Source organism: Pelophylax lessonae, assembly GCF_965119305.1.
Source record: "Pelophylax lessonae genome assembly, chromosome: 1".
Lineage (NCBI taxonomy): Eukaryota > Metazoa > Chordata > Amphibia > Anura > Ranidae > Pelophylax > Pelophylax lessonae.
The window spans coordinates 522,066,034-522,091,901 of NC_138768.1; the positions used below are offsets into that span (position 1 = coordinate 522,066,034).

The following is a 25,868-nucleotide window of genomic DNA, read 5'->3' on the forward strand; positions in this document are numbered from 1 at the left end:
AAATGCAATATGGCTACCTGGAGCTGTTCTGTACACAGAATGTATACTGACCACACCCCAGAAACATCATTTCCTGCTTGTGTGATTGGCTCACCAATTTTCCCAGAAGTCTGCACTAAGATACAAGTCAGATTTCTGGTATCCCCGGCTACAAAAATATAATTTTTGGTGAGATACTCCCAATAGGAACACGTCTAAAGGGATGCAGACCCAGCAGATTTCCTCATTAGTGCCCTGCAGTTGCCACAACTGATTGATAATTATGAAAGCACTCCCATTAGATTTACTCAGCACAGGGGCACAGAGGAACAAACAGGGATTTCTTCAGAATAACAAAAGGTAGGAATCTGCAACAACGTTTGTTAAAATCCTTGTGATGTACATAGATCACCCAGAGGGGAATGTTTTTTTCTCTCAACAAAAGTAGAGTTACGCTCTAATACAAAATAAAAAAATAAATACAAAATAGAGTTTGAAAAAAAAAAAAAAAATCACTAATGAAAAAGGCATTTACAATTTGAAGGAAATCCAAAGGTGTTGCCGTGTGAAGGTCCCAGTTCAGTTTGTCCAGAATAATCCTCTCCATCCGGAGGACTTCAGCTGGAGAGCAGCCGCAGTCACTTTCCTGTGTCAAAACCTTTAGGACAGGAATCCGCTGCAAGAGAAACACATTGAGACTGGTTTACTAAAGGATTTAGGAATGCTCACACAATAAGAAAATTAAATTATCCAAAATCACTGTTTACTTATTTTATCTGCACATGAAGTGAATATTCATACAAATGACTCACGGAAGGCTGTAATGTAAACAAATCAAAAACATAATTTGGGTAGATGTTAAAGCAGACTATAAGACCCATTTATATCTTTGCATGTGCATTATACAACCCATTCATTTGAATAGGCTTCCAAACCACCAAAAAAAAGGGCACGATTTTTAGCAACAGTAATGCAGTTATGTGTTGTAGTGCACTGCAACTAGGGTGTGTTGAGAAAGATTTGTTGGGATGCTATTCAGAATGAATGACACTGCTGCGCACCAACGCATGTCACTGCAATATAAGTATCAATCCAGCCTAAGCTAAGCTGCATTTAGTACTGTCTTCTTCTGATTGCACTGTAAAAGCTCTATGACCTGTATAGCATTTAGTCAATTGCAAACAGAACATATGCATGAGCATTACACTTTTTTCATTGATCAGTTAATTTATTACATTTTCATATATCCTTACGTTTTACAATATTCAAATTAACAAACTGATGCACAAATGTGCACCTTCCTCCATGACATCCTGCAGAGCCCACTTCTCCATGCCCATGAAATGTTATCTTGAGAAAAATAGAAAAACAGCAAACAAGCACTTCCCCCTTGTAGCTGACAGTTCCACTACAACAAGTGTATACAAAGCTAAACACTTAGGCCCTGTTCACACCTGAGCATTTTTCAGCTCGTACAATGCTCATCTCTGAAGTCTCAAAACGCCCAACATGCAAAATTCTATTAATTTCTTTGGCCCCTGTCCACATATGAGCGTTTTGTCGCCTGAAGCGCAAAAAAGTACATGAGCTTCTTTTTTAGCAATTTACAAGAGTTTTTGTTAGATGTTAATACCTGCCTCCACACACCTGCAAAAAACACCTAAAAAAAGGCCTGAAACACGCCCAAAAAAAAAAAAAAAAAAAAAAAAAATGAAAACAATACGCTACTATACGATAAACAAATTGTTTTAAAAGTATTAAGCAGCTTCAAAGGATGGCACCAATGTCACGGTCTTATTACGGTTTATAAATTAATCACTCTACTGCATGGCAGCAAAGGGGGTTCAGTACTGGATTATGAGGTATGTCAATAATGACTAGCAATGTAAAAATTATTTTTTTGAAATTATGTTAAAACCATAACAACTGGATTTTCCACTGGGGAGTCAAATCAGGTCCATCTAGAGGGGTCTTCAAACTACGGCACAGGGGTCGTATGCAGCCCTTTGCTCACCTTTATCTAGCCTTTGGGGCATTTTTCCTTCCATTAATTCAATACACTATTCCTCCCACTGACAACAACAGGGCAATATTTCTCCTATTAATACCAAGGATGGGGCACTATTCCTCCCACAGATACCAAGGATGAGGCACTATTCCTCCCACCGATACCAAGGATGGGGCACTATTCCTAACCACCAATACCAAGGATGGGGCACTACTCCTCCCTCCAATACCAATGATGTGACACTATTCCTCCCACCAATACCAATGATGGGACACTATTCCTCCCACCAATACCAAGGATGGGACACTATTCCTCCCACCAATACCAAGGATGGGGCACTATTCCTCCCACCAATACCAAGGATGGGACACTATTCCTCCTACCAATACCAATGATGGGACACTATTCCTCTCACCAATACCAATGATGGGACACTATTCCTCCCACCAATACCAAGGATGGGGCACTATTCCTCCCACCAATACCAATGATGGGACACTATTCCTCCCACCAATACCAAGGATGGGACACTATTCCTCCCACTAATACCAATGGTGGGACACTATTCCTTCTCCCACTGATACCAATGACAGGGTGCTATTCCTCCACCTAAATACGAAAGATGCACTGCTTACTCCCACTGATGCCAGGACAATTTCTACTCTCAATGGCCACAATCTGGCCCCCCTAAAGCCTGAAGGACCGTAAACTGGCCCCTTGTTTAAAAAATCTGAAGACTCCTGATATATAGGACTGCTGGCCCAAAATACAGAAAAGGTTTTCCTCATAAAAAAAGGAAACTACACTTTAGGTACAAAAAAATATATATATGGAAAAAGGCCAGAACAAGTTCCAGTTTCTTTATTTTGAAAAAATGTCAATAGCAAACCTTAAACAAACATCGAAAAGATTAAAAGAGAATTCCGAAAGTCACGTAATCTACTGAATAACCACTTGATCTTATAATATTTTATTATCAAAACCATTCACGTACAAGCATAACTTAAGGTTCATCTAGGGCTAGAGCACATTCTTGCATGGCATCATATGGTACCCAACATTCCCTAATTCCCTAATACACACACATAATATATACGATAAATGTTAGGTTACATCACTTGCCCAGGAAGAAAAACTACTATTACAGCAAGAACATTAAGGCAGATCCTAGATCTCTGCAATGCCCATGGTCTTCCACTAAAGGCAGATCATAAGTTGGTTCCTACCACTGTAGACAAAGGGGAGTACGCTATGGCCTGCTGTTTGTGGTTATAAAAGTTGTAAGATTGCTGTCAGCAGACCACATTATGCGTTTCTCAACAAGGGGTAGCTGCGAACCACTCACTAGCTGCTACTGCTGCAAAGCAATTGGGGTGGATAAAACTGGTTATATTTTGGGCCTAGTGGCACAGAGTATAATTTTTATTACAGGTATTTACAGTATATAGCACCGACTATTGACGCAGAGCTTTACATATATAGTACATATACATCAGTCCCTGCCCTTAAGGAACTTACAATCCAAGGTCTGTAACTCACATTCATATAAAATACACAAATTTAGTGTAGACAGTAGCCCATTAACCTACCAGCTTGTCTTTGGAGTGTGGGAGGAGAACATACAATTTCCAGGCAGATGGTGCCGTGGTTTGAATTTGAGCAGATGATCCTAGTGCTGCCAGGTGAAAGTGCTAACCACTGAGCCACTGTATATATGTGCAGATGAATGTCATAACTTTGGCCTTGATACAACATGTCCAAGTTAGTGTCTTCTTAAGGATATAGTGCCATAGGGTACCTGTATGCCACTCATATGTTTACAATCTAGTTCTAAGTCACCATCACATTGTGTATTAAGGACTCACCTCATCCTCTTCAATGGTTTTAGTAGCAAGAAAGAAGCAGCTGATTGCAATGCACCTCAAGTATTTTGGATGAGCCTGTAAAGTTAAAATCAAAATATTTGGATATTTATAGCCATTCCCATTATTTTATTTCCAAACCATTAACATAAGCCCAGGATATGTTCTGGAATTCAGTCTGTCTCTTCTTCCCTTTCTTGGCATTAGGGGAGCCCCAATAATGTCAAATTGGCCAACACTAAATTGTAAAAGGCAGTAGTGAGTAAGTCATGAGGAGATTATCACTGGAGACTCTTAGTGCTAAATCTTAACAGTGCAGATGCAATATGTATTATTTCAAGTTAAAAGCCAGAAAACCTTAATATACCCAGAACAGAATGTACATGGGTCATAAAGGATAAAAAAAAAAAAAAAAATGGGTATTTGCTATGTAACTGTTTATCTCCTTGCAGCTTAGTTTGCCTAGCGTTGCGAGGAGAATGTGTTCGCAATTTTGCATTGTAGAAATTGAGTAAGGTATTATCAACAGACAGAAATGTATTTTCACCTTGTGTGTTTTTTGATCAAACAATCTTAGCACAAAACTTCAAACATACAGTATGCTTAAAAAACTGGGTAACATATATGCTTTTTATATTATCACAAACTACAGCACCCAAACTTCAAGACCAGAGTAGAGATCATACTACTAGTATCCCTAAAGTATGTAGGAGATCAGTGTGTTAACTCGTGGGGTCAACCTAAAACTGAAATAGTACGTTTCGGATAGATATTGAACTACAGTAGGTCTATTTATTGTGCTGCTCACATTTAAGTATTTTATTCAGTAATAATCAACTAAAAAGGCTAAAATGAGCTAATAAGGGCTTCTAATGCGGCCCCTGACATCACAAAATGGCCGCACATATTATTCAATATATATAACGCTTGAAAGGACTGTCAGAAACTGCAGACCTAATAGAGCAAAATGAAGGCCGGAGAGAGTGTGGACATGCTACATTTTTGGCTGGGGATATGCTGCAGAAGACAATATGAAACTGGAAACATGTTACACGAGGCTAGTAGAGATCAATGCTATTATCCTAATCAATGTCCCCACTATAGACTGCTGAGGTCCTAGGCCCGCTAATCATATACAAAAGGGCTTCATGTCGCCGCAGGTTGGGCACCAGGGATTTTATTGCTTCAGAATTAGGGCATAATACAGAATACAAATGATCACCTTGACTGAGGCCAAGAATCGGTCCAAAATACTTATGGCCAGGGCAAGTGTTTCTGGGTAAACCTGGAACTGGTGTCTCAACTCGGCCAACCATTGGATAACATCATCCCGCTGTTGTGGAGAAATAGCTGTATCCTGTTCAAAAGAAAGATCAGAGTTTCAATAATAAAGTTTGGCAGCATCCACCTAGGTCAGCATACTTCTTTATTGCAGAAACATTTTGCACACAAAGTAGCCAGTTATGCAACTTTCACTATACTAAACATAACAAGGTGCATTAGATGCCACACTTTGACCAAACCCTTCACAATCCGAGTATAAATCAATAAACAAGTCATAATGATAGGCAGAAATTCTAGCAGCCAAAACAGACAAGTAAAAGAAAGGTGTAAAAATTCTACTATAGTACCATTCACTAAAAAGTCAGTGTAAACCTCAAATGGACGACATTTAAAGCTACAATCAAATCAGTGGCTAGGGGTGCATTGTTTCCTGCATTCAGAGGCAGCTAAACATTATGCTATAACAAAGAAAAGTGACCAGCGCTATGAAGTTACTGTGAATAGAGGATATTAGATACCATAAAAATAGGTGTAAGCTGCCACCAACCAACCCTTGGGGTGCAAGGGTGAGAATAAAGTGAAAGTGCGTGGAGGTTGATACAGGCGCTACCTATAAATGTGACTCATAGGTCACATTTATAGGTAGCGCCTGTATCAACCTCCACGCACTTTCACTTTAAACATTATGCTATGGCTACATACAATTGGTGGATTTACTGCGGCAAGTTTGTGTGCAGCTAAAACTTTGCTGAAAGGCCATCCCTGGCCACACAGTGGAAAATTTACAAAAATCAGTGCAGGCGGAGTCTGGTGCACCTGTGCATGGTAGCCAATCAGCTTCTAACTTCAGCTTGTTCAATTAAGCTTTGACAATAAAACCTGGAAGCGGATTGGTTTCTATGCACAACTGCACCAGATTTTGCATGCTTCAGTTTTAGTAAATAACCCCCACACTGTCTGCGTCTAGGGTCGGTCAGAGGCTCAGTTCCCAGTAAGGTGTGGACTTCCCAAAGTGTATTTTGCAGACAAATTGCTATTCTCCTAAAATTAGGTCAGCTACTATCCTACTCATTGCAATCAGGATGTTGAAAGAGTTCTACATTTTCAATGCCACAATCCTTTTACAGAATTGCCACATGGTGGTTGGTTGCTTTTGCTGCTTTAGGCCAATGTCCAGTCTTCTAGACACCGGTCTAATATTTGAACCTGTTGCCCACCGCGCCCAACCGGGGGGGGGGGGGGGCTCAGTTCTACTGCAGCATTTTCCATACTATTAAACTCCGTGTTGGGTGGAGTGATTTTTTTATTACTCCATAATCCTGCAGACAAGCCCTATTTAAATAAAAAAAGATACACGTAAATGTTTATATTAGACATACAGAGTGTGGTAATTCTTGCTTGTATGTGTTCATTATGAATACCGACATTAAAATCTCACAACTGCGATGTTAGGGTTTACATTGTAAGCACGCATGCTAAGCCGGAGGCTATGTATATTTTGAAATTTACCATGATTAGTAGTAGTCATTCTCACAGGCTTGCGCACGTTTTTTCTTGCAATGCAGGACTCGCAAGGAAAGCTAGCAGCCTCAAGAATAAAAAAAGGCCTTGCATGTACATTTTCGGAGCACAATAGCAGTCATACCCCTGGATTAAGCAGGCAAAACAGCCTTTACAAGCTTGACAAAATAAAGATCAGCACTACAAACTGTACCTCCGGGTCATATAGTAACGCCATTCCCATACGTTATGCTCTGTGGGAAACCACCAACATCACTAATTGTGAAGGCCTTATGTAACTTCAAGCTTTTGGTCTCAGTTTCAAGGCAGGTCTGATTTACTGGTTACTGCGCTTGGGAGTCTAACCTAGTGTTTCTCAACCTTTAAGTCAAGGCACCCTTTAAAATTATGCACAATCTTGAGACACCCCATTGTAAAATGTAAAAAACTAAACTAATAGCTTTACATATCACAGCAACATCCACACACATAGGACACCCAACATTGGAGGCGATTTATTCTTCCAAAACTAATACACCTTTGCACACTGGTACTGATTAGTATCCGATGTTTCTCTTCTCCCTCAGTTTCTCTCCAACACTCAGCTAATGTGACTCCATGAAGAGGGGGGCCATACAAGTACGCTGTGTAGGTGTCCAACATTCTTCTTATCAACCAATGAGGTCCCTGTTTGTTAGGACACCGGTGGCTGGAAGATTGTAATAGTGCACAAGAAAAACTTGTGGCTTTGTAGAACAAAAAGCCAGGCAGGTAAGCCTTCGCTGGCTTGTATACCTAAACTGGGCAATTTTTTTGCCCTTTTGCCAAGGCATCCCTGAAGAAACCTGAAGGTACCCCAGGATGCCTGGGCGCTCTGGTTGAAAAAAGAAAAAAAAAAGCTGCTCTAACCTATTGATATCTATGGTGCCCTCCTCTTTCCTAGATGTTCTGTTCTCTCATGTCGTCACATACTGCATTTCTTTTTAAAGATTAATTGATCTCTCGCTTACAATGCTTTGCACTAGGTCTTATGTGAAGAGGCAGCCATCTTGGTAAAAGCAAAGCTTTGCTTTTTTACGTCAGAGCCGCAAGGAGAACAGTTAGCAGCAAAGTAGTGCAATCACTAATTTTCACTCCAAATCTTCTAATACTAGGAGGTCAGAGGTCTTCACTCTCACAATGCATATATTTCAGGATGCAAAGGCGTGTTCAGGCATCCTTACATACCAGAAAGTGTATTGTTTTTAAGAGAAATTTTCAGACAGAATAAAAAAAAAAAAAAACAGGCCAATGGCTACAGCAGTGGAAGGGATCACACAGAAACCAGCAGATACACAAGCAGAATCCCCTGGCAGGTGGTATGGGCTCTAAGCACTAACCAGTCTTCACCAGAGCTCCGGAGGCATTCCTCTATCAACACTGACTGTGTTGATGGGGGAAATTGAGCAATTGATCCATTTATGGCCAGCTTGAACAGCTTACCTACAGTCTTCTAGCACATTTACTGCTACAGGGTGGCCGCGCTGCACAGAATCACGTATATATGCACACATGTGATCCTGCATGCCTGGGTATCAGGTGCCAGTGCGTCGCCGGAGGCTTGCTGCAGCATCTGCTGATCATTCTTTACACGGGCAGAACAGTGATCTGCCTATGTTAACAAGGCTGATTGCCGTTCTGACAGTACAGAAGGCATGGATCCTGTGTTCCTGTAAATGCCTTCCACTAGTAAAATCACCTGCCCCACTACACTGAAAAACCAGCTAGGCACACAGTTAACCCTTTGATGCCCCTGATGTTACCCCTTCCCAGCCAGTGTCATTAGTACAGTGACAGTGCATATTTTAAGCACTGATCACTTTATTAACCACTTACCGACCGCCGTCGATTTACGTCGGTCCTTTGACGCTAAGTACCAGGGTTATGGCAGCAGGTTATGGCAGGCGGGCAATTGGGTTTCAGGTAAGGGTGGTCCCAGCAGCGGATTCGCTGCAGGATCACCCTTACGGTGTGGCGGAAGAGGTGCCCCCCCTTCCGTCCCAGTACTTTTCCCCGCTTACCGGACCCTCCGGCAGCGGGGAAAACGATCCGGTCCTGGATTAGACAGGAAGTCGAGTGAGGGCAAGATGGCCATCACTCGACTCTATGGTCTTGGAGGACCGGAGCAACGTCAAACGTTGTTGGCTAGCAACCGGCTTAAGGAGCCGATTTTTTTTAACCATTTTTTTTTTTCTTTTTTAGTGTACTTGTGAGGTCTGAGGTCTTTTTGATCCCAGATCTCACAATAAAGAAGAGGTCCTGTCATGCCTATTTCTATTACAAGGAATGTTTACATTCCTTGGAATAGGAATAAAAATGATACATTTTTTTTTTAAAAAACTGTGTAAAAATAAAAAATAATAAATAAAATAAATAGAAAAAAAAATAAAAAATTAAAGCGCCCTGTCCCCGTTAGCTCGCGCACAGAAGCGAACGCCCACATATGTAAACAATGTTCAAACCACACATGTGAGGTATCGCCGCGATCGTTAGAGCGACAGCAATAATTTGAGCCCTAGACCTCCTCTGTTACTCTAAGCTGGTAACCTGAAGAAATTTTTAAAGTGTCGCCTATGGGATTTTTAAGCACCAAAGTTTGTCGCCATTCCGCGAGCGTGCGCAATTTTGAAGCATGACACGTTGGGTATCTATTTACTCGGCGTAACATTATCTTTCACATTATGGAAAAAAGTGGGCTAACTTTGCTGTTTTCTTATTTTTTCAATTCAAAAAAGTGATTTTTTTTCCAAAAAAATTGCATTTGGAAGACCGCTGCGCAAATACGGTGTGATAAAAAATATTACAAAGATCTCCATTTTATTCTCTAGGGTCTCTGCTAAAAAAATATATAATGTTTGGGGGTTCCAAGTAGTTTTCTAGCAAAAAAACCTGATTTTAACTTGTAAACACCACGTGTCAAAAATAGGCTTGGTCTTAAAGTGGTTAATGTCACTGGTTCCCAAAAAAGCGTCAGGTAGGTGTCTGATTGCGATATCGCAGTCCCACTATAAAAAAAAAAAAAAAAAAATTTTGATCGCCGCCATTACTAGTAAATAAATACAAATTCCATAAATATATCCCATAGTTTGTAGACACTATGAAACTTTTGCACAAACCAATCAATTAACGCTTATTGGGATTTTTTTTACCAAAAATATGTAGTAGGAAACATATTGGCCTAAATTGATGAAGAAATTACATTTGAGTAGTACAGAACCCGTTCTAATAGGAGCGACACAAGTCACTCCGACTTAGAAAAAGGGGCCTGTACTACTTTGGGGCGACCTGCATAGACTTCCATTATGTGAAGTCCCTGCAAGTCGCGCCAAAGTCGCGGTGCACAGCGGTGCACGCGACTTCACAGGTCGCCCCCCAAAGTCGGCTCTTAGAGCAGAAAGTAAAAAATATTGTTTTTTCTTCATAATTGTCTATTTTTAAGTTTCTGAAAACACAAAAAGCGCAGAGGTGATCAAATACTGCCAAAAGAAAGCTCTATTTGTGTGTGTGTGGCGGGAGACATACCGTATTTTCCGGCGTATAAGACGACTGGGCGTATAAGACGACCCCCCCTAATTTTCATCTACCGGTAATACTTATACTTAGGTTACCTTGGAGATATTATACTCGCCGTATAAGACGACCCCCCATTTTTGGGGGATTTTTTTGAGGTTCAAAAGTAGTCTTATACGCCAGAAAATACAGTACATTTTACAGCTTTGCACGACTGCGCAATTGTCAGTTAAAGTAATGTAGTACCGTATCGCAAAAAATGGCCTGGTCATGAAGGGGGTCAATTTTCCGGGGCCCAAGTGGTTTAAGTGTTCTCTCATGCCATCTAAATTGCTTATTACATGTTGGCGTGGTAGCCGCACATTGGGTCTGTTATGCTGTATATATGCAAACGTTATCCCAAACGTTTACATGAGTACTATATGGTCCAAATGCATGATGGTGAACGCAGGTTATTTTAGTTTTGGCTTATGCAGCTACACTCTGCGGTGTGCATGGGCCTTAAAATGGTCAGAGCAAAAAGTAGCAATTGTTTAACAATGCATAATTTTTCTAATTTTAATATAAAAACCTTATTGCTTGGTATTGGCTGGTACTCCATTTTAATTTTGCTCCATTCTTATTTATTTGTCAGATTAAAAGTATAACTGACCAAAAAAAAAGTATTTTTGAAGCAGACATTCAAGCATCTAGAGTTAGTGTAAAGCAGAAAATACATGTTGGCTGTTACGACGTTGGATTGCTGGGTAGTTCCTAGTGCAAGCTTATTCTCATGCTTAGCTGTTAGACTTTCCAGGCTAGGATCATGCAGCTGTGATAGGAGGTAAAAGGCCATGCATTAGCCTTATCTTATCACCACACAGGACATGGCAAGAAGGGTGTCATTTGAGCAGACTTTCTGTGGGAAGACAAGCAAAGTGCAGTAATCAGATTCCACCTCAGTCACACACATTTACCAATGTGCTGTGATCAAAGTTCACAAGCCCTGCACAGTATCAGGGTCATAAATCCTGGCAACCTTCCCAGATTTATTCCTAATCTACTGTCAATGTCTTATTTCTGTAAAAAGTTTGTATCATCATGCTTGAGTAATGGAAAGGAGGAGGAACTATGCCAATCTACTGTCTGAAACTGACTGAGACATTCGACTTATTTTGGTTAGACACAGCTAACGGTGGCATTTACAAGACAGGAACTGCGTCATGATAATTGATAGGACAATTACAGTACTACTAACTATCATGCAAATGGCACTGCTTTACTTTAACTGTCAATTGCGTGGACGTGCGATGCTGTACCCAAATAAAATGTTTGTCCTTTTTTTTCCCCCCACACATAGTGCTTTCTTTTGGTGGTATTTGAGAACATCTGCGTTTTTTTTTGCGCTATAAGGCCTCATGCACACTGGAAGTTTTTACAGCTGCTGTTTTTGGCGGCACAAGGTTTTTTCTGCAGCCAGTAAACTCTCCAACATGTTATATTAGGTGCCCATGCACACATAGGCTGTTATCCACAGTTTTTGGTAGGGGCGTTTTCTGGCTGGAAAAAACCCCCCAGAACTATTGGGTTTTAGGAGGAGTTTTTCAGCTGAAAAAACGCTCCAACTCTGATAAAAGCTAAAAAACGCTGCAAAACGCCAAACAACGCGGCTATTCGGCATTTATCAATGTTTTTGAGCCATAAGCTTTTGTGGAAGTATAGTTTTGCTAAAACAAAAAAAAAAAAGCTAAAAAAATGCTACAGCTGAAAAAAGTTAAAAAAAAAAAAACTATAAAAACGCCTGCTACAGCTTTCTACTGGCGTTTTGATAATGTCCAGTATGCATGAGGCGGCCTAAACAAAAAAAAGAAGACCAACAGTTTTTAAAAAAAAAAAAAAAAAATGAAATATTTTTTTACTTTATGCTATAAAACATACCCAATAAAAATATTTTTAAAAATCTAAATTTTTCACTCAACTTAGGCCAATGTATTCTGCTACATATTTTTGGTAAAAAAAAAATCCTAATAAGTGTATATTGATTGGTTTGCGCAAAAGTTAAACTGTCTACAAACTATAGGATAGATTTATGGAATTCTTTGAATTTTTTTTTTACTAGTAATGGCGGCGATCAGTGAGTTTTAACAGGACTGCGACATTGCAGCGGACAAATCTGACACTAAGTGAAACTTTTTGGGGACCAGTGACACCAATACAATGATCAGTGCTAAAAAAAAAAAAAAATGCACTGTTACTGTACTATTGACACTGGCAGGGAAGGGGGTTAACATCTGGGGTGATCAAAGTGTGCTCTTAGAAAGGGATTACTAACTCTGTGAGGGGGGGGGGGTGGCCTAACTGGAGGAAGGCAGAGATCCTAATCAGAAACACAAGATCTCCAACTTCCACTGTGACAAAACCACGGTCTGCCTTGTTTACAGATAGCGGTTCTGCCTTTCCTATGAATGATTAGCGGGTCCCGGCAGAAATTGCATCCAAGGGACCTGCTCATTGGCTCCCGCTGTGTCCAATCACAGCAGAATCGGGTCGCTGCCGCAGCGCATGTGCCCCCAGACCACGAGCCGATGTACAGGAATACAGAACATACAGTAGATCTGCGTAGGGCGGTCCTCAAGTGGTTAAAGAGGAAGTAAAGGCTTCTTTTTTAATTGTACCTACATGTAACCCTATACTAAGGCTTACCTATAGATACTGTAAATATCTCCTAAACTTGCCGTTTAGGAGATATTTCGAATGTATGCAGCTGATGACGTCATTGGTGCATGCGCTCTGAAGGTCTGCCTTCAGAGCCCGTGCCGTAAACAGCAGCTCCTACTCGCATGCAAGGGAGTGACGTCTTTGCGGCTCCGGCCACTCACAGTGCCGGAGCCTGCAAACCCGTAGAAACACCAGGGAAGATGTCAGCCATCTCAGCGGTGTGCTGGCACCGCTGGAGGGCTTCATTCTAAAGGTATTTCATAATGAGCTAGTATGCAATGCATACTAGCTCATTATGCCGTTGTCTTATAGGCTTTTTTTTTGTGTTTTTTTTTTTCCCCCAGGTTTACAACAGCTTCAAAATTAGATCTAAAGCCAAATCGCTTTTTATTTTTTAAGCTTTGGCTAGATTAGGGAACAGTTACACTCGCAGTCAGTTTTTCTGTCATCTGTGTCTCATTATCGAGATCTTCCCTCACTTCCTGTCCTGTAGACTCAGCAGGAAGTTAGAGGAAATCTTTTTTTAAGGGACTGTAAAGGCAGAAGGTTTTTTTTATTGTAATGCATTCTATGCATTAAGATAAAAAGACCTGTGTACAGCAACCCCCTGGATACCTGGACCCTATAGAGGTTGCACAGGCAGTCCACCAGGATGACACATCAATACGTGCCATTGCCAGAAGGTTTGCTGTGTCTCCCAGCACAGTCTCAAGAGCATGGAGGAGATTCCAGACAGACAGGTACTCTAGGAGAGCTGGACAGGGCCGTAGATGGTCCTTAACCAATCAGCAGGACCGGTATCTGCTCCTTTGTGCAAAAAGGAACAGGATAAGCACTGACAGAGCCCTACAAAATGACCTCCAGCATGCCACTGGTTTGAATGTCACTGACCAAACAATCAGAAACAGAGGGTGGAACTGCCCGGCACCGTGGAGCTCTATTGGCATTTGCCATTGAACACCAGAATTGGCAGGTCGGCCCCTGGCGCCCTGTGCTTTTCACAGTAGAGCAGGTTCACCCTGAGCACATGTGACAGACGTGAAACCTGTAACATTGTTCAGCATGACTGGTTTAGTAATGGGTCAGTAAAGGTCTGGGGAGCCATTTCTATGGAGGGACGCACAGACCCCTACAGGCTAGACAACGGCATCCTGACTGCCATTAGGTATCAGGATCAAGTCCTTGGACCCATTGTCAGACCCTCCGTTGGTGCAGTGGGTCCTGGGTTCCTCCTGGTGCACGACAATGCCCGGCCTCATGTGACGAGAGTATGCAGCAAGTTCCTGGAGGATGAAGGAAATATTACAATTGAATGGCCCCCACGCTTGTCTGACCTAAATCCAAAAGAACATCTCTGGGGCATTATGTTTCGGTCATTTTGACGCCGTCAGGTTGCACCTCAGTCTGTTCAGGAGCTCAGTGATTCCCTGGACCTGATCTGGGAGGAAATACACCAGGACACCATCCGTCGTCTCATTAGGAGCATGCCCCAACATTGTCAGGCATGCATACAAGCACAGGGGGGGGGGGGCATACAACCTACTGAGTATCATTTTGGCTTACTGCAATGAAATTTCAGCAAAATGGACTAGCCTGCTGCATCATTTTTTCACTTTGATTTTCGGGGTGTCTTTGAATTTAGCCCTCTGTAGGTTGATAGTTTTAATTTCCATCAAACAATGTGGCATCCTTTCGTTCCTAACACTTTACCCAGTCCATATCAGTATAGATATCTAGCATGAGATTTTTCCCCATTGAGAGCTGATGTGTTTTTAAAGTATTCCTTTAATATTTTTGAGCAGTGTACTTACCTGAGCCCATCTTTATCCAAGTTTCTGAGCTGCCCGGGACACCCCTCCTTATTGGCTGAGACAGCAGTGGGGCGCAAATGGCTCCCGCTGCTGTCAAAGTCAGTCAGCCAAGCAGGAGAGAGAGGGGGCAGGGCTGGGTTGCAGCTCTATGTCTGAATGGACACAGGGAGCTGTGACTCCGCTAGGGTACCCCCATAGCAAGCTGCTTGTTGTGGGGGCACTTAACAGATGGGTGGAGCCAGGAGCACAGAAGAGGGAACTGAGAAGAAGGCTGCTCTGTGCAAATCCACTGCACAGAGGAGGCAAGTATAAATTGTTTATTTTTTTTAAAACGAGACTTTACAATCACTTTAAGCTTTGGTTAGACTAGGGAACAGTTACAATCACAGTCCTTTCTGCCACCTGTGTCTCTTTACCGAGATCTCCCCTCACTTCCTGTCCAGTAGACTCAGCAGGAAGTTAGAGGAAATCTTTTTAAAGTAGGGAGATGTCCTCATATAAAATTGCCATAAAAACGTGTGTCCCCTTTGAAAGATTTCCTCTGTATTCCTGTTCTGATGGCAACTACAAATGTAGGGGTTTTTCACTATCAATCTCAGTGACCACGACAACCAGGACAAAAAGAAAGAGTATATCTCCCTTAGGGGCACAAAGACAGCAAAAAAAACCTGACAATGGTCCTAAACCGACAAAACTTTATCCAAAACAAAAAAGAGAAATATTGCCTTTAGATACACCTTAGAGCGGGTTCATACACAGCTGGATTGCAGCTGGGAAGCAGGGCACGGTTTCCCCTTTTTTTCTAAACAGAAACGGAACATCGCAAAGCGACATTCCATTCAGTTTTATGTACAGCGGCTCAGCCAAAAGTATGTTTCTATGTACAGTCAAAAGACTGGCATAAACATAAACTTGTCCTAAAAAATGTCTGAAGATGCCCACATTAACGCAGTAATAAACCCAAAAGCAAACGTTTATATATTATAAATATCTTTTACAATTATTTTTCTTTATCTTTAGGTGTAATGGTTGCATTAGTTCCCTTTTTTAGGCTTTCTTTCCTCTATTTTCATCTTGAGATCAAGCCAGTAAGTCTCCATGTACACGGGACGTTGTAAATGGCCGTTTAGGAGCAGTTGGGCATTTTTTTCAGAAGCCCCTGAACCCACCTACATGTTATCTTATCTGTCCATGTACACCAGGTCGTTTACAGTCATTTGCAGGCAGTTGAGTTCAGTGACGTTTTTTGGAAAGCAATTATTTGCGTTCGAACGTGTGTTTCCCGGTGTTTCAAACGCAAAAACGCGACCGAACACGGCCAAACGCGATGACCCGCGTTTAGCGTTCGCGTTTTTCCATTTTAAAGGGGAATAATTTTTTTGACCTCTAGGAACGGTTCTAAACGCAAACGCCCGCTAAAAACGGGTGCAAACGCGACTTAACGGACGTTTCAAACGTCCTAAAAATTCCAGCATTCAAAGGGACTTTTAACAACGTCCCGTGTACATGGAGCCTTAAGTCTGTTTATCAAAAGCACTAGCTCTACAGCAGAATGCATCCGTTTAATTTACCTGGATGAGACAAACCAAGTAATACTGGCTGGGGTGATTAAAAAGGATCAGCTTTTATTTAAAAAACCCTTTGTCCCAAAAAGGAAAAAAAAAAAAAAAACGGTTTGCTGTAACTGATTATAAAGTGTGAGCTGGAGTTTGATGTGTGTGTGTGTGCGTGCACGTGTGTGCGTATGTAAATCTGCTAATACACTTAAAGTGATTGTAAACCTCAAATGCATCAGTTCTCAAATACATGCACCATTTTATAGTTTGTTCTGTAAAAATCCAAAAACGCTATATTTTTACCTGTGTATTTTCGTCTCTAAGCCTATAAAAACTCTCTGAAAATCTCTGATCCGTGTCTGTATCTATGGACCGAAGCTCAGGAGGTAGCGTCATGACATCACTGGCCCCACATCCCAGCTGTACACACACACTAATGCCGGTGTAACGTTAGATTTCCATACCCTCGTCACTTCCTGTCCGAAATAGCTGAGCAGCGTAGCAGTGCGCATGCTCAGAGCCCCGAAAACACCATTGAACAGCTGTGAAGTTTAGAAGTGCGCATGCTCGGAGGGTATGAAATTATTACGGATGTGTGTATAATGTTATACTTGCGGCGGTTACATAAAAACGGTTCGGCTGCAACATCAATCATTTCCTCTGCTATCCCTGTCACTTCCCTGATGTCGGCTAGTAAATATATAAGCGGTGGGGGGTGTATGAATTAGAAATGACGGAGATGTCGGCTCCGTGATCCGCTTTTATATTTATTACCCGAGATCAGGGAAGTGACAGGGGAAGGAGCGGAGATGATTAATGTTGCAGAGGAGCTGTTTTAATGTAACTGCGGCAAGTGTAACTACCGTGAGAAATCCATACCCTCCGTAGGTGCACCGGAAGTGACGAGGGTATGGTTTTTTCACGGAACACCGGCTTAGCAGCGTGCCGGGTGCTGGAAACCTGTGCGCACGTCACTCCCTGCTGGGGGGTGGAGTGTACAGCTGGAAGGTAGGGCCTGTGATGTTACAACTCACATGGACCGGAGATTTGCAGAGAGCTGTGATAGGTTTGGAGATGAAAATACAGAGGTAAAAATACAGCACTTTGTCCTATTATTTTAGATATTGGCAATTATCCCATGCCTTTTGCAGCCAATTGCCTGACTTTTCAGTGTGCCTCTCCATGTCAGCTCTTGAGGAGACTGTACAGTCTGACTGCTCAACAAAACCTATATCGGTCCTCTGTTACACTCAGGGAGCTGTGAGCTCTATGGAACAAATGGCTAGTAGATATTTTGGATCTTGACGGGGATGATTGGTCAGATATATGGGATTTCCCATTTAAACAACTTGTCTCCCTCAGAGACCGTCTTCCAATTTGAAATCGTGCACAGAGCCTACTATATGCCATACAAATAGCATAAAATGGATCCGAACGCACCACCTGACTGTTAAAGATGTTTCATCCCAGAGGAGACTTTACTCACATTTTTTGGCCACCATGACCAGCCATCACACAATACTGGGAAGCAGTGGGTCGTGTTCTTAAAAGGGTCTCCGGTCAGGACTTCTCCCTCTCCTTACGATTCTGCCTACTGGTTAAGGAGCTGGCCCTTACAGTGGCGGATCGGATGTTGCTGGGTCTCCTATTTTATGCCAATAAGGCTATAATAACCCTGGCCTGAAAAACACCTACTACTCCAACAGAATCGGCCTAGATGAAGTTGGTCAACTCTGCAATACCATTCTATAAGGACACTTCCTATAATAGTCTGGAGTATATGGCTTAATGAGGATTCTACGGCACACGTCTGATGTTTCTCAATAAGGGTTAAAAAAAATAAAATTATATATTATATATTTTCCCCTTCTTTTTGTTTTGCCATCTTAATACAGTGGGAGAGTGAACAAGGCCAGGTCGTCAAAATGGGGTTGCCATTTCTGTTTGATTTACATTTAAGTACCAGGGTGAGACACACACACACAGACACCTTTAGGCTGGGTTCACACTATTTGCAAAGCGGCTCGCAGCAGGAGGTCCGGGACGTCCCTGTTCACTGTTTCAGGGGTGAATGTTTGCCTGAATTCAGACCTGAAACAGAGCAAAAGATGCACAGGACCCTTCGGGAGTGCGCTCCGCAGCCATCCCCGGAGCTGTGTGAACTGGCTCAATTGAGAGCCAGTTACAGTCTCCTGTCATGTGAATCGGATGTGGAGAAACCCGCATCCAATTTGTGTAGGTGTAAACCCAGCCTAAGTTGTATTGTATTACTATTTTTGTTGTTGGCTGCGGTGCAGTGCACTGGCGGTTTGCCTCAGGTTGCCCCTGTGCAGGTGCTGTTTGTGTTTATCAAAATAATAAGAAGAATTTAAAAAAAAACAGTGCTTTGGATTTTTCAGAACTATAAAATGGTGCATATCTTTGGGAATTGATGCATACGAGGTTCACAATCACTTAACACTAAAACACACTTTTACTCAGGCTGGGGCAGCGGGAGACACGCACCTTTCACTAATGCATGAGTCTCCGCTGCATGTCTGCCAATCAAAGGAGAGGGGCGTGGCGTAATTTTTTGCTTTTTTTTAGGTTTTTCTTCAGTAGCAAAGCGTGGAGGATTACAGAGGACAGGCTGCTCAGTATCCCTGTGAGACTGTGCACAAATGAGTTAGCTAGAATGCTCAGTTTCATTTTTGGTATCTGGGTTTACAACCACTTTAAAAGTGATTGTAAACCCCCCTGTAATGTTTGTACCTATAGCTAAACCTAGAATAAGGCTTACCTATAGGTACTGTAAATATCTCCTAAACTTGCACTGTTTCGGAGATATTTACATTTCATGCAGCTGATGAGGTCATCGGCGCATGTGCTCTGAAGGAAGGGCCACCCGTGCCATTTCTTCAGAGCCCTGTGTCGTTACTAACGGCTCCCACGCACATACGCGAGAGCGACGTCGTGCAGCAGCAGCCAGTAGCACAGCCGGAGTCCGCGGACCCGGTAGGAAGACGGGCGAAGATGAATGTGGCCTCCAGCGGGGATGACGCGGGCTTTGTTTGCAGGCAAGTGTCACATAATGTGCTAGTATGTGTTGCACGTTATGCATTTACTTTGCAGGTAAACAAACATTTTTTTTTGAAGACTTTACTTCCTCTTTAACGCTAAACACCCCCCCCCCCCGACACCCAACCAATAGTGGTGCCATTTGTTGTGCCTCCAGTGCTCATTCATCCAGAGTTGTGTCTCACTAATAGCTTATAGCTAAATAATCATGTGATGATTTGATCCGCCCAAAGGAGGCGGGTCTTATCCCATTGCCCATGTGACCTACCATCATTATTATGTGTATATAAAGCATAGTCAGTGGCACCTCGAATTAGCTCTGAGGAAGGGGGTACGCCCCTGAAATACGTAAACGGCATTTAGAGGTTCCACATCTCTATACGGTTTGTACCTGCATACCCAGTGGACCTCCTTGGACTCACCATCTCTATTTTGTGCCAATGTTCCATCCATTTTTGTGAGTATGATATATACATGTTTTTAACAATAAACAGTTTTTAAGGTAATGGGTTAGGTGGTGCGCCCTCTGTATTTTTTCTCATTTAGTTCACTTGTGGTTTCCCCAACCATTTATGAGTGGCAGCCCAGCAGGACGACGATAATTCCAGCCAAGGTTGTGTCCAGCGATCCAAGGCGCATGAACAACCCCTCAAGCGCAGGAGCATTTCTTTTCTCTTCTAATATAGGAGGAGGTCTGTAGCTGGCCAGATAATCAACAAAAACAAAGAAGGGAAAAGCCAAGAAAAAGAAAACTGATGCAGCCACCAGTTCTAATGATTGGTAAGCTGCAATAAAATACATTTTTGGTTTTAGTTTTATTACTGCATGAAGCAACTATTGGTACTGTAAGTAACTATGTTTATTAAATGATCTCCTAAACTATGTTCTGTTTACCTACATCTATTACAGTTTGTGGAAAAACATGTTTTTTGTCAGAGTGCAGTCCTAATCTACAAGTCTAATCTCCAGAACATATTGGTCAACAGTATAGGTTTCCACCCTGTTTGACTTATTTTTAGCAGGTCTGACAGCCTCTGTTGGCTTTACAATGCTGCAAGGACTTGAACTTACTAAAGTGTTATTGAAAATCAAAATCCCCCGTTATAGTAAAGGTGTTTTTTTTTCCCTCAATATCTGGGATGTGTGTGGAACAAACAATTTGTGGTGTGAGCAATAGATCAGCACTTTCCACACTGTCAGAAAAATAATTAAAAAAAATGTCCCTTGATTTATCTCAAGTGCAAGTGGGATAAAAAGGAGTTCCGCCCCCAAAAAGTCAAATAAAATAAAAATTAGCAGCTACAAACACTGTAACTGCTGACTTTTATGCCTGAAATAGAATATCTGAAGCTGGTCATAGATGGATTAAAATTCAGCCAGTTTAGCAGGTAGTGGCCGAACTTCGATTCACCTATGACAGTTCCAGTTCATGAGAAGTCAATCGAATGACTGACTTCCCACGAATGGGCTTGTTAGAAAATTTGTGTTCCATAGTCTGTAGTGCTGATCAGTGTAATCAGTGAGGAGTCCCCATTTTCAGCACAGCGGGGAGGATCCCCCTATCCACCTTCCTTTTGTGGATGGGGGGGGGGGGGGGATGCGTTCAACCTACTGGCTGATTTAAATTAAAAAAAATGGAGCCATGTAAAAAAAAAAACGGAGCCATGTATCCCCAGCTTGAAGCCATGCGGGTTAAATTATTTATGTTCATCATCAACACAAGCATACACATGCCAATGCATACATCAAGCAATGACATCTTCCATCTTGTCCAAACTACGCCCAAGTAAATAAGTATTGAATGGTAAAGTATTGTCAGCTCACACATGGTACGAGTTACGATTACTCGTTCTCTGCACCTCTAGGATCACTTTTTTATTCTGCTGTCTCCACTAGCTGCATGTATCTTACATCTGTGGTCTTTGTTTTTATCTGCACTTGGGTATGCTTAACAATTAAATCTCCCTAAAGAAAGTGATGAAATATTTGGCATTCACTGGATAGAAAGTCCAAGAAACTGTAATCATTGTAGCTGCGTGCACTTTAAGCAGTGAACTGGCAACTTTGGTGTCAACTTCAAAAGTGAAATCAAGTGTGTCTCATATGTGAACTTTAAAAACCAACATAATCCCATAATCCACATGGGAAAAACTGTTTAGCTTAGGCTCCCACACTATATAGAGCAATACAAGAAACAAAAACAGAATCTTGAAATGATCTGGTTTCTTTGAACCTCCACAATAAAATACAATATATATTTTAGATTTATAAAACTTCCCCTCCATCCTTTATAATTTAGGAATTCCTTACGATTAATCAAGACATGTAGACCAATTATTGCTATGCCAGATTTTGGTTTGGTGTAAGTTGTCAAGTAACAAAAATGCGTCAGAGGACAACTGTACCTTCCATACAAGCACTATTAAATGCTAATTATCCTGTACGATTAAAGTGATTGTAAAGGAATTTTTTTATTTAGAATTTAAAAAAAATATATGTACTTACCTGCTCTGTCTAATGGTATTGCACAAAGGAGGTTCCTTACCTCCTCTTCTGGAGTCCCCCACCATTGTCCGCTTCTATTTATGCATGCCCCTTCAGCAAGCCGAACTGAAGCAAACTGTTTAAGAATCTGTTCTTACTAGGAGATCCGGCAAGTAACAGAGTTTCCAGCTGCAGGCTGACAATGCCGAGCAACTGCCTTGCAATTATCTGCAGCGTTGCCAACCTGCAAATCAAATATTTGCCTAACCAATTCAGCTCCAGAAGGTTTACCCCCCCCCCCCTTTATGACCAGGCCATTTTTTGTGATACGGCACTGCGTTATTTCAACTGGCAATTGTACGGACGTGCCAAGCTGTACGCAAATATAATTGATGTCCTTTTTTTCCCCCCACAAACAGAACTTTCTTTTGGTGGTATTTGATCAGCTCTGTGGTTTTTACTTTTTGCTATAAAACATATTCAATAAAGAAAAAGGAAAAAAAAATTCTTCATCAATTTAGGCCAATATGTATTCTGCTACATGTTTTTGGTAAAAAGGAATTCCAATACGCATTTATTGATTTGTTTCCACAAAAGTTTTAGCATCTACAAACTATGAGATGTTTTTCATTTTTTTTTCTTTTATACTAGTAATGGCGGCGATCAGAGACTTATTGCTGGACTGAGATATTGCGGTGGACAAAGACACAGTGACACTTTTGGAGACCAATTACACCAATACAGTAATCAGTGCTAAAAAAATAAAATAAAAAAATAAAAATGGGATTTTTGGCCGTAAAATCCATTTCTCTGATGTTCATTGACGGACACAGCTCCTGATCTTCTTAACCATTGGGTTATACTGCCCCCTACACGAGTAGGACACTAGGCAAAAAAAAAAAAAAAAAATACTCCCACTCTCTGCTATAGGTACTCAATTTTGTTACAAGCAGTGTCCGAAGAAATACAACTCCACAGAGGGGTGGGTGCTGTGTCCGTCAACAAACATCAGAGAAATGGATTTTACGGCAAGTCAAAAATCCCATTTTGGCTTTCGTTCATTGACGGACACAGCTCCTGATCTTCTTAACCATTGTGACGCCCCAAAGCAGTGTTAAACATGAGGGGTGGGAACAGCGAAAAATAAATTCCCAAGGCTAAACTATATAGCCAACCAGGTAAACCGTAGCTCAACCAAAACAATTGGAGCCCACCTCAAAAGAACAATACACCCTCAAAGAGGACCAGGTCCTCTAAACAGCCTGCAAAACTTTGTGGCCAAAGCAAGCATCCGCAGATGCCAAACACATCTACTTTATAGAACTTTGTGAAAGTGTGCACCAACGACCAGGTGGCCACCTTGCAAACCCTTGTCAATGACGCCTGATGACAGAAGGCCCAGGAGGCACTGAGCACCCGAGTAGAATGCGCCTTGACAGGGAAAGGAGGAACCTGACCCTTGATGGAATAGGCCTGAACCACTGTTTGTCTAATTCATCTGGAAATGGTCACAGAGTTAGCGGAGAACCCTTTCCAAGGGCCATCCATGAGCACAAATAGTAAGTCTGATTTCCTAAACTACTCCGTAGATGCCAGGGTACACTCTAATTGCCCGGACCACATCCAAGGCATGCTAAGCAATTTCCTTTGGATATTTTGGCCTGGGACACGGAAGGCAACACAATGTCTTCATTCAAATCAAAATCAGAGACAACCTTTGGAAGGAACGACTGACAGGGGTGAAGAACTACCTTATCTCTGTGAACCACCAAGTAAGCTGATCGACAGGATAACGCCGCTAGTTCCAACACCCTGCGCGCAGAGGTGATAGCCACTAAAAAGTCCACCTTCTGGGACAGAGTAAGCAGGGGAATCTCCTGAAGATTCTCAAAGGGAGGCTTCTGGAGGACTGAGAGCACCAAATTGAGGTCCCAAGGTGGTAAAGGAGACGGCACTGGGAGGAGCCAAGTAACGGACTCCCTAAAGAAAAGTACGCACCGGAGAGTGTGTGGCCAAGGGCCGTAAAAAGTGGACCGCAAAGGCCGATCCCTGGCCCTTGATAGTACTCAAGGCCATTTTCTGCTCAACCACCGTTGAAGGAAGGTCAAGAGCCAAGCCACTGAAAAAGAGCGAGGATGAATCCTAAGAGACTCACACTACGCAATATACGTCGGCTTCCACATATGATGGTAGATCTTCCTAGAAGTAGATTTCCTAGTTTTTAACAGCATTGGTATTACCGACTCAGACAAACCTCTATCGATCAGCACCTGGCGTTCAACAGCCAAGCCGTCAAAGCCAGCGACTGTAAAGCAGGATGGTCCTTGGAACAGCAGATCCTCCCTGAGAGGAAGCTTCCACGGAACGTCGGGGATGAGACACACCAGATCGGCGTACCAAGCCCGGCAAGGCCTGTCCGGGGCCATAAAGATGCCAGGAATCCCTTCTGCCTCGATCCTGCATAGAAGTCTTGGCAGAAGCTTGAGAGGAGGAAAGTTGTAAATCAGATTATACTGACCCCACTGGGCCACCAGCGTGTCTGTGGCGTCCGCCAGAGGATCCAGTGACCAAGCCACAAATTTCTGTTGAGCCGGGACGCTAAACAGATCCACCTTGTGAATGCCCCACCGGAGACAACTGATGAACGCCTCCAGATAAAAAAGGGACCACTACCCTTGGTCCAACGCCTGCCAACCAAGGTAATCCGCCTGCCAGTTTTCCACCCCCGGAATGTGTATGGTGGAGAGGGCTGGAACTAACTGTTCTGCCCACCTTAGAATGCTGGCTACCTCCAGAGCCGCCAGGACACTTCTTGTGCCCCCCTGGTGATTGACATAAGTCACGGGCGGGGCATTGTCCGATTGTATGCAAACTGCACATCCCTGAAGATGATTTGTCCAATGTTCCAGGCACAGTCTGATCCCTTGGAGTTCCAAGACATTGATCGGTAGTCTAGACCAGTGTTTCTCAACTCCAGTCCTCAGGGCACACCAACAGGCCAGATTTGCAAGAAAACTGAAATACATCACAGGTGATATCATTTGCTGCTCGGTGATTGCAGTATTCTAGTCTGCATCTACCCAAGGTAATACTTAAAATCTGGCCTGTTAGTGTGCCCTGAGGACTGGAGTTGAGAAACACTGGTCTAGACTCTTCCAGCGTCCAGATCCTCTGAACAGAATTTTTGCAGAGGATGCATCCCCAGCCGGACAGGCTGGCAGACATGGTGACCACTGTCCAATACAAAGTGGTGGAAGGATTTGCATAGCCGAAGCACCAGAGAATGAAGCCACCATATCAGGGACTCTTTCATTCCCCAGCTCAGTCGAATAGGATTGTCCAGAGACCGCGGAATCTTGTCCCATTTGGCCAGAATCTCCCTTTGCGGGGACCTCATATGGAACTGTGCAAACGGAAGACATCTTGAAGGTAGACACCATCTGGCCCAGCCCCCGTATGCAAGTCTGGAGGGATGACCATCTGCTGGACAGCAGGAAACCAATCGCAACCTGCAGTTTCTGGAGTTTGTCCATTGGAAGGAGCATTCTGGCTAAGGCCGAATCTGAGTCAGACCCAGATAGTCCAGCTTAGTGGATGGAACCAGAGCAGACTTCTGAAAATTCAGAATCCAGTCAAACTCCCTCAGAGTTTGTATGGTGATTTCCAGGTCTTTAACCAGAGCAGGAGGGCATCCAAGTAGCCCAGTACCGCGATCCCCCATTGGCGTAACAATGCTAGCACCGGGGCTAACACTTTTGTGAAGACTCGAGGAGCAGAGGCGAAACCAAAGGGTAACACCACAATCTGATAATGCTCCTCTCCCACGGCAAAGCGGAGGAAGCGCTGGTGACAGGCACATATTGGAATGTGACAGTAAGCATTCTTGATGTTGATAGAAGCAAGAAAATCCCCCTGATGCAGGGATGCCACCACCATGCGAATGGACTCCATTCTGAACTTCTGCACCCGCACAAAGCAGTTCAGCGCCTTGAGGTCCAGGATTGGACGCACCTTGCTAGACCAAGTTCACTTGGATCCACCAGAGGAGACCCTCAACGTCTTTGATCCCTTGTCAGTCGCC

General features: G+C 42.7%; 1 protein-coding gene across 2 annotated transcripts in view; it reads right to left on the reverse strand.

The window, feature by feature from the left end:
• CCNI (cyclin I) overlaps positions 1 to 25,868 on the reverse strand; it is an 86,856-nt gene that overhangs the window by 20,318 nt on the left and 40,670 nt on the right. For both annotated transcript variants that reach the window (XM_082261664.1, XM_082261663.1), the window contains exons 3-5: positions 5,072 to 5,206; positions 3,853 to 3,927; positions 515 to 655 (exon numbers count right to left, since the gene is read on the reverse strand). In XM_082261664.1, coding sequence (XP_082117790.1) covers positions 515 to 655; positions 3,853 to 3,927; positions 5,072 to 5,206 — 351 coding nt within the window. The remainder of the gene's footprint in view (positions 1 to 514; positions 656 to 3,852; positions 3,928 to 5,071; positions 5,207 to 25,868) is intronic.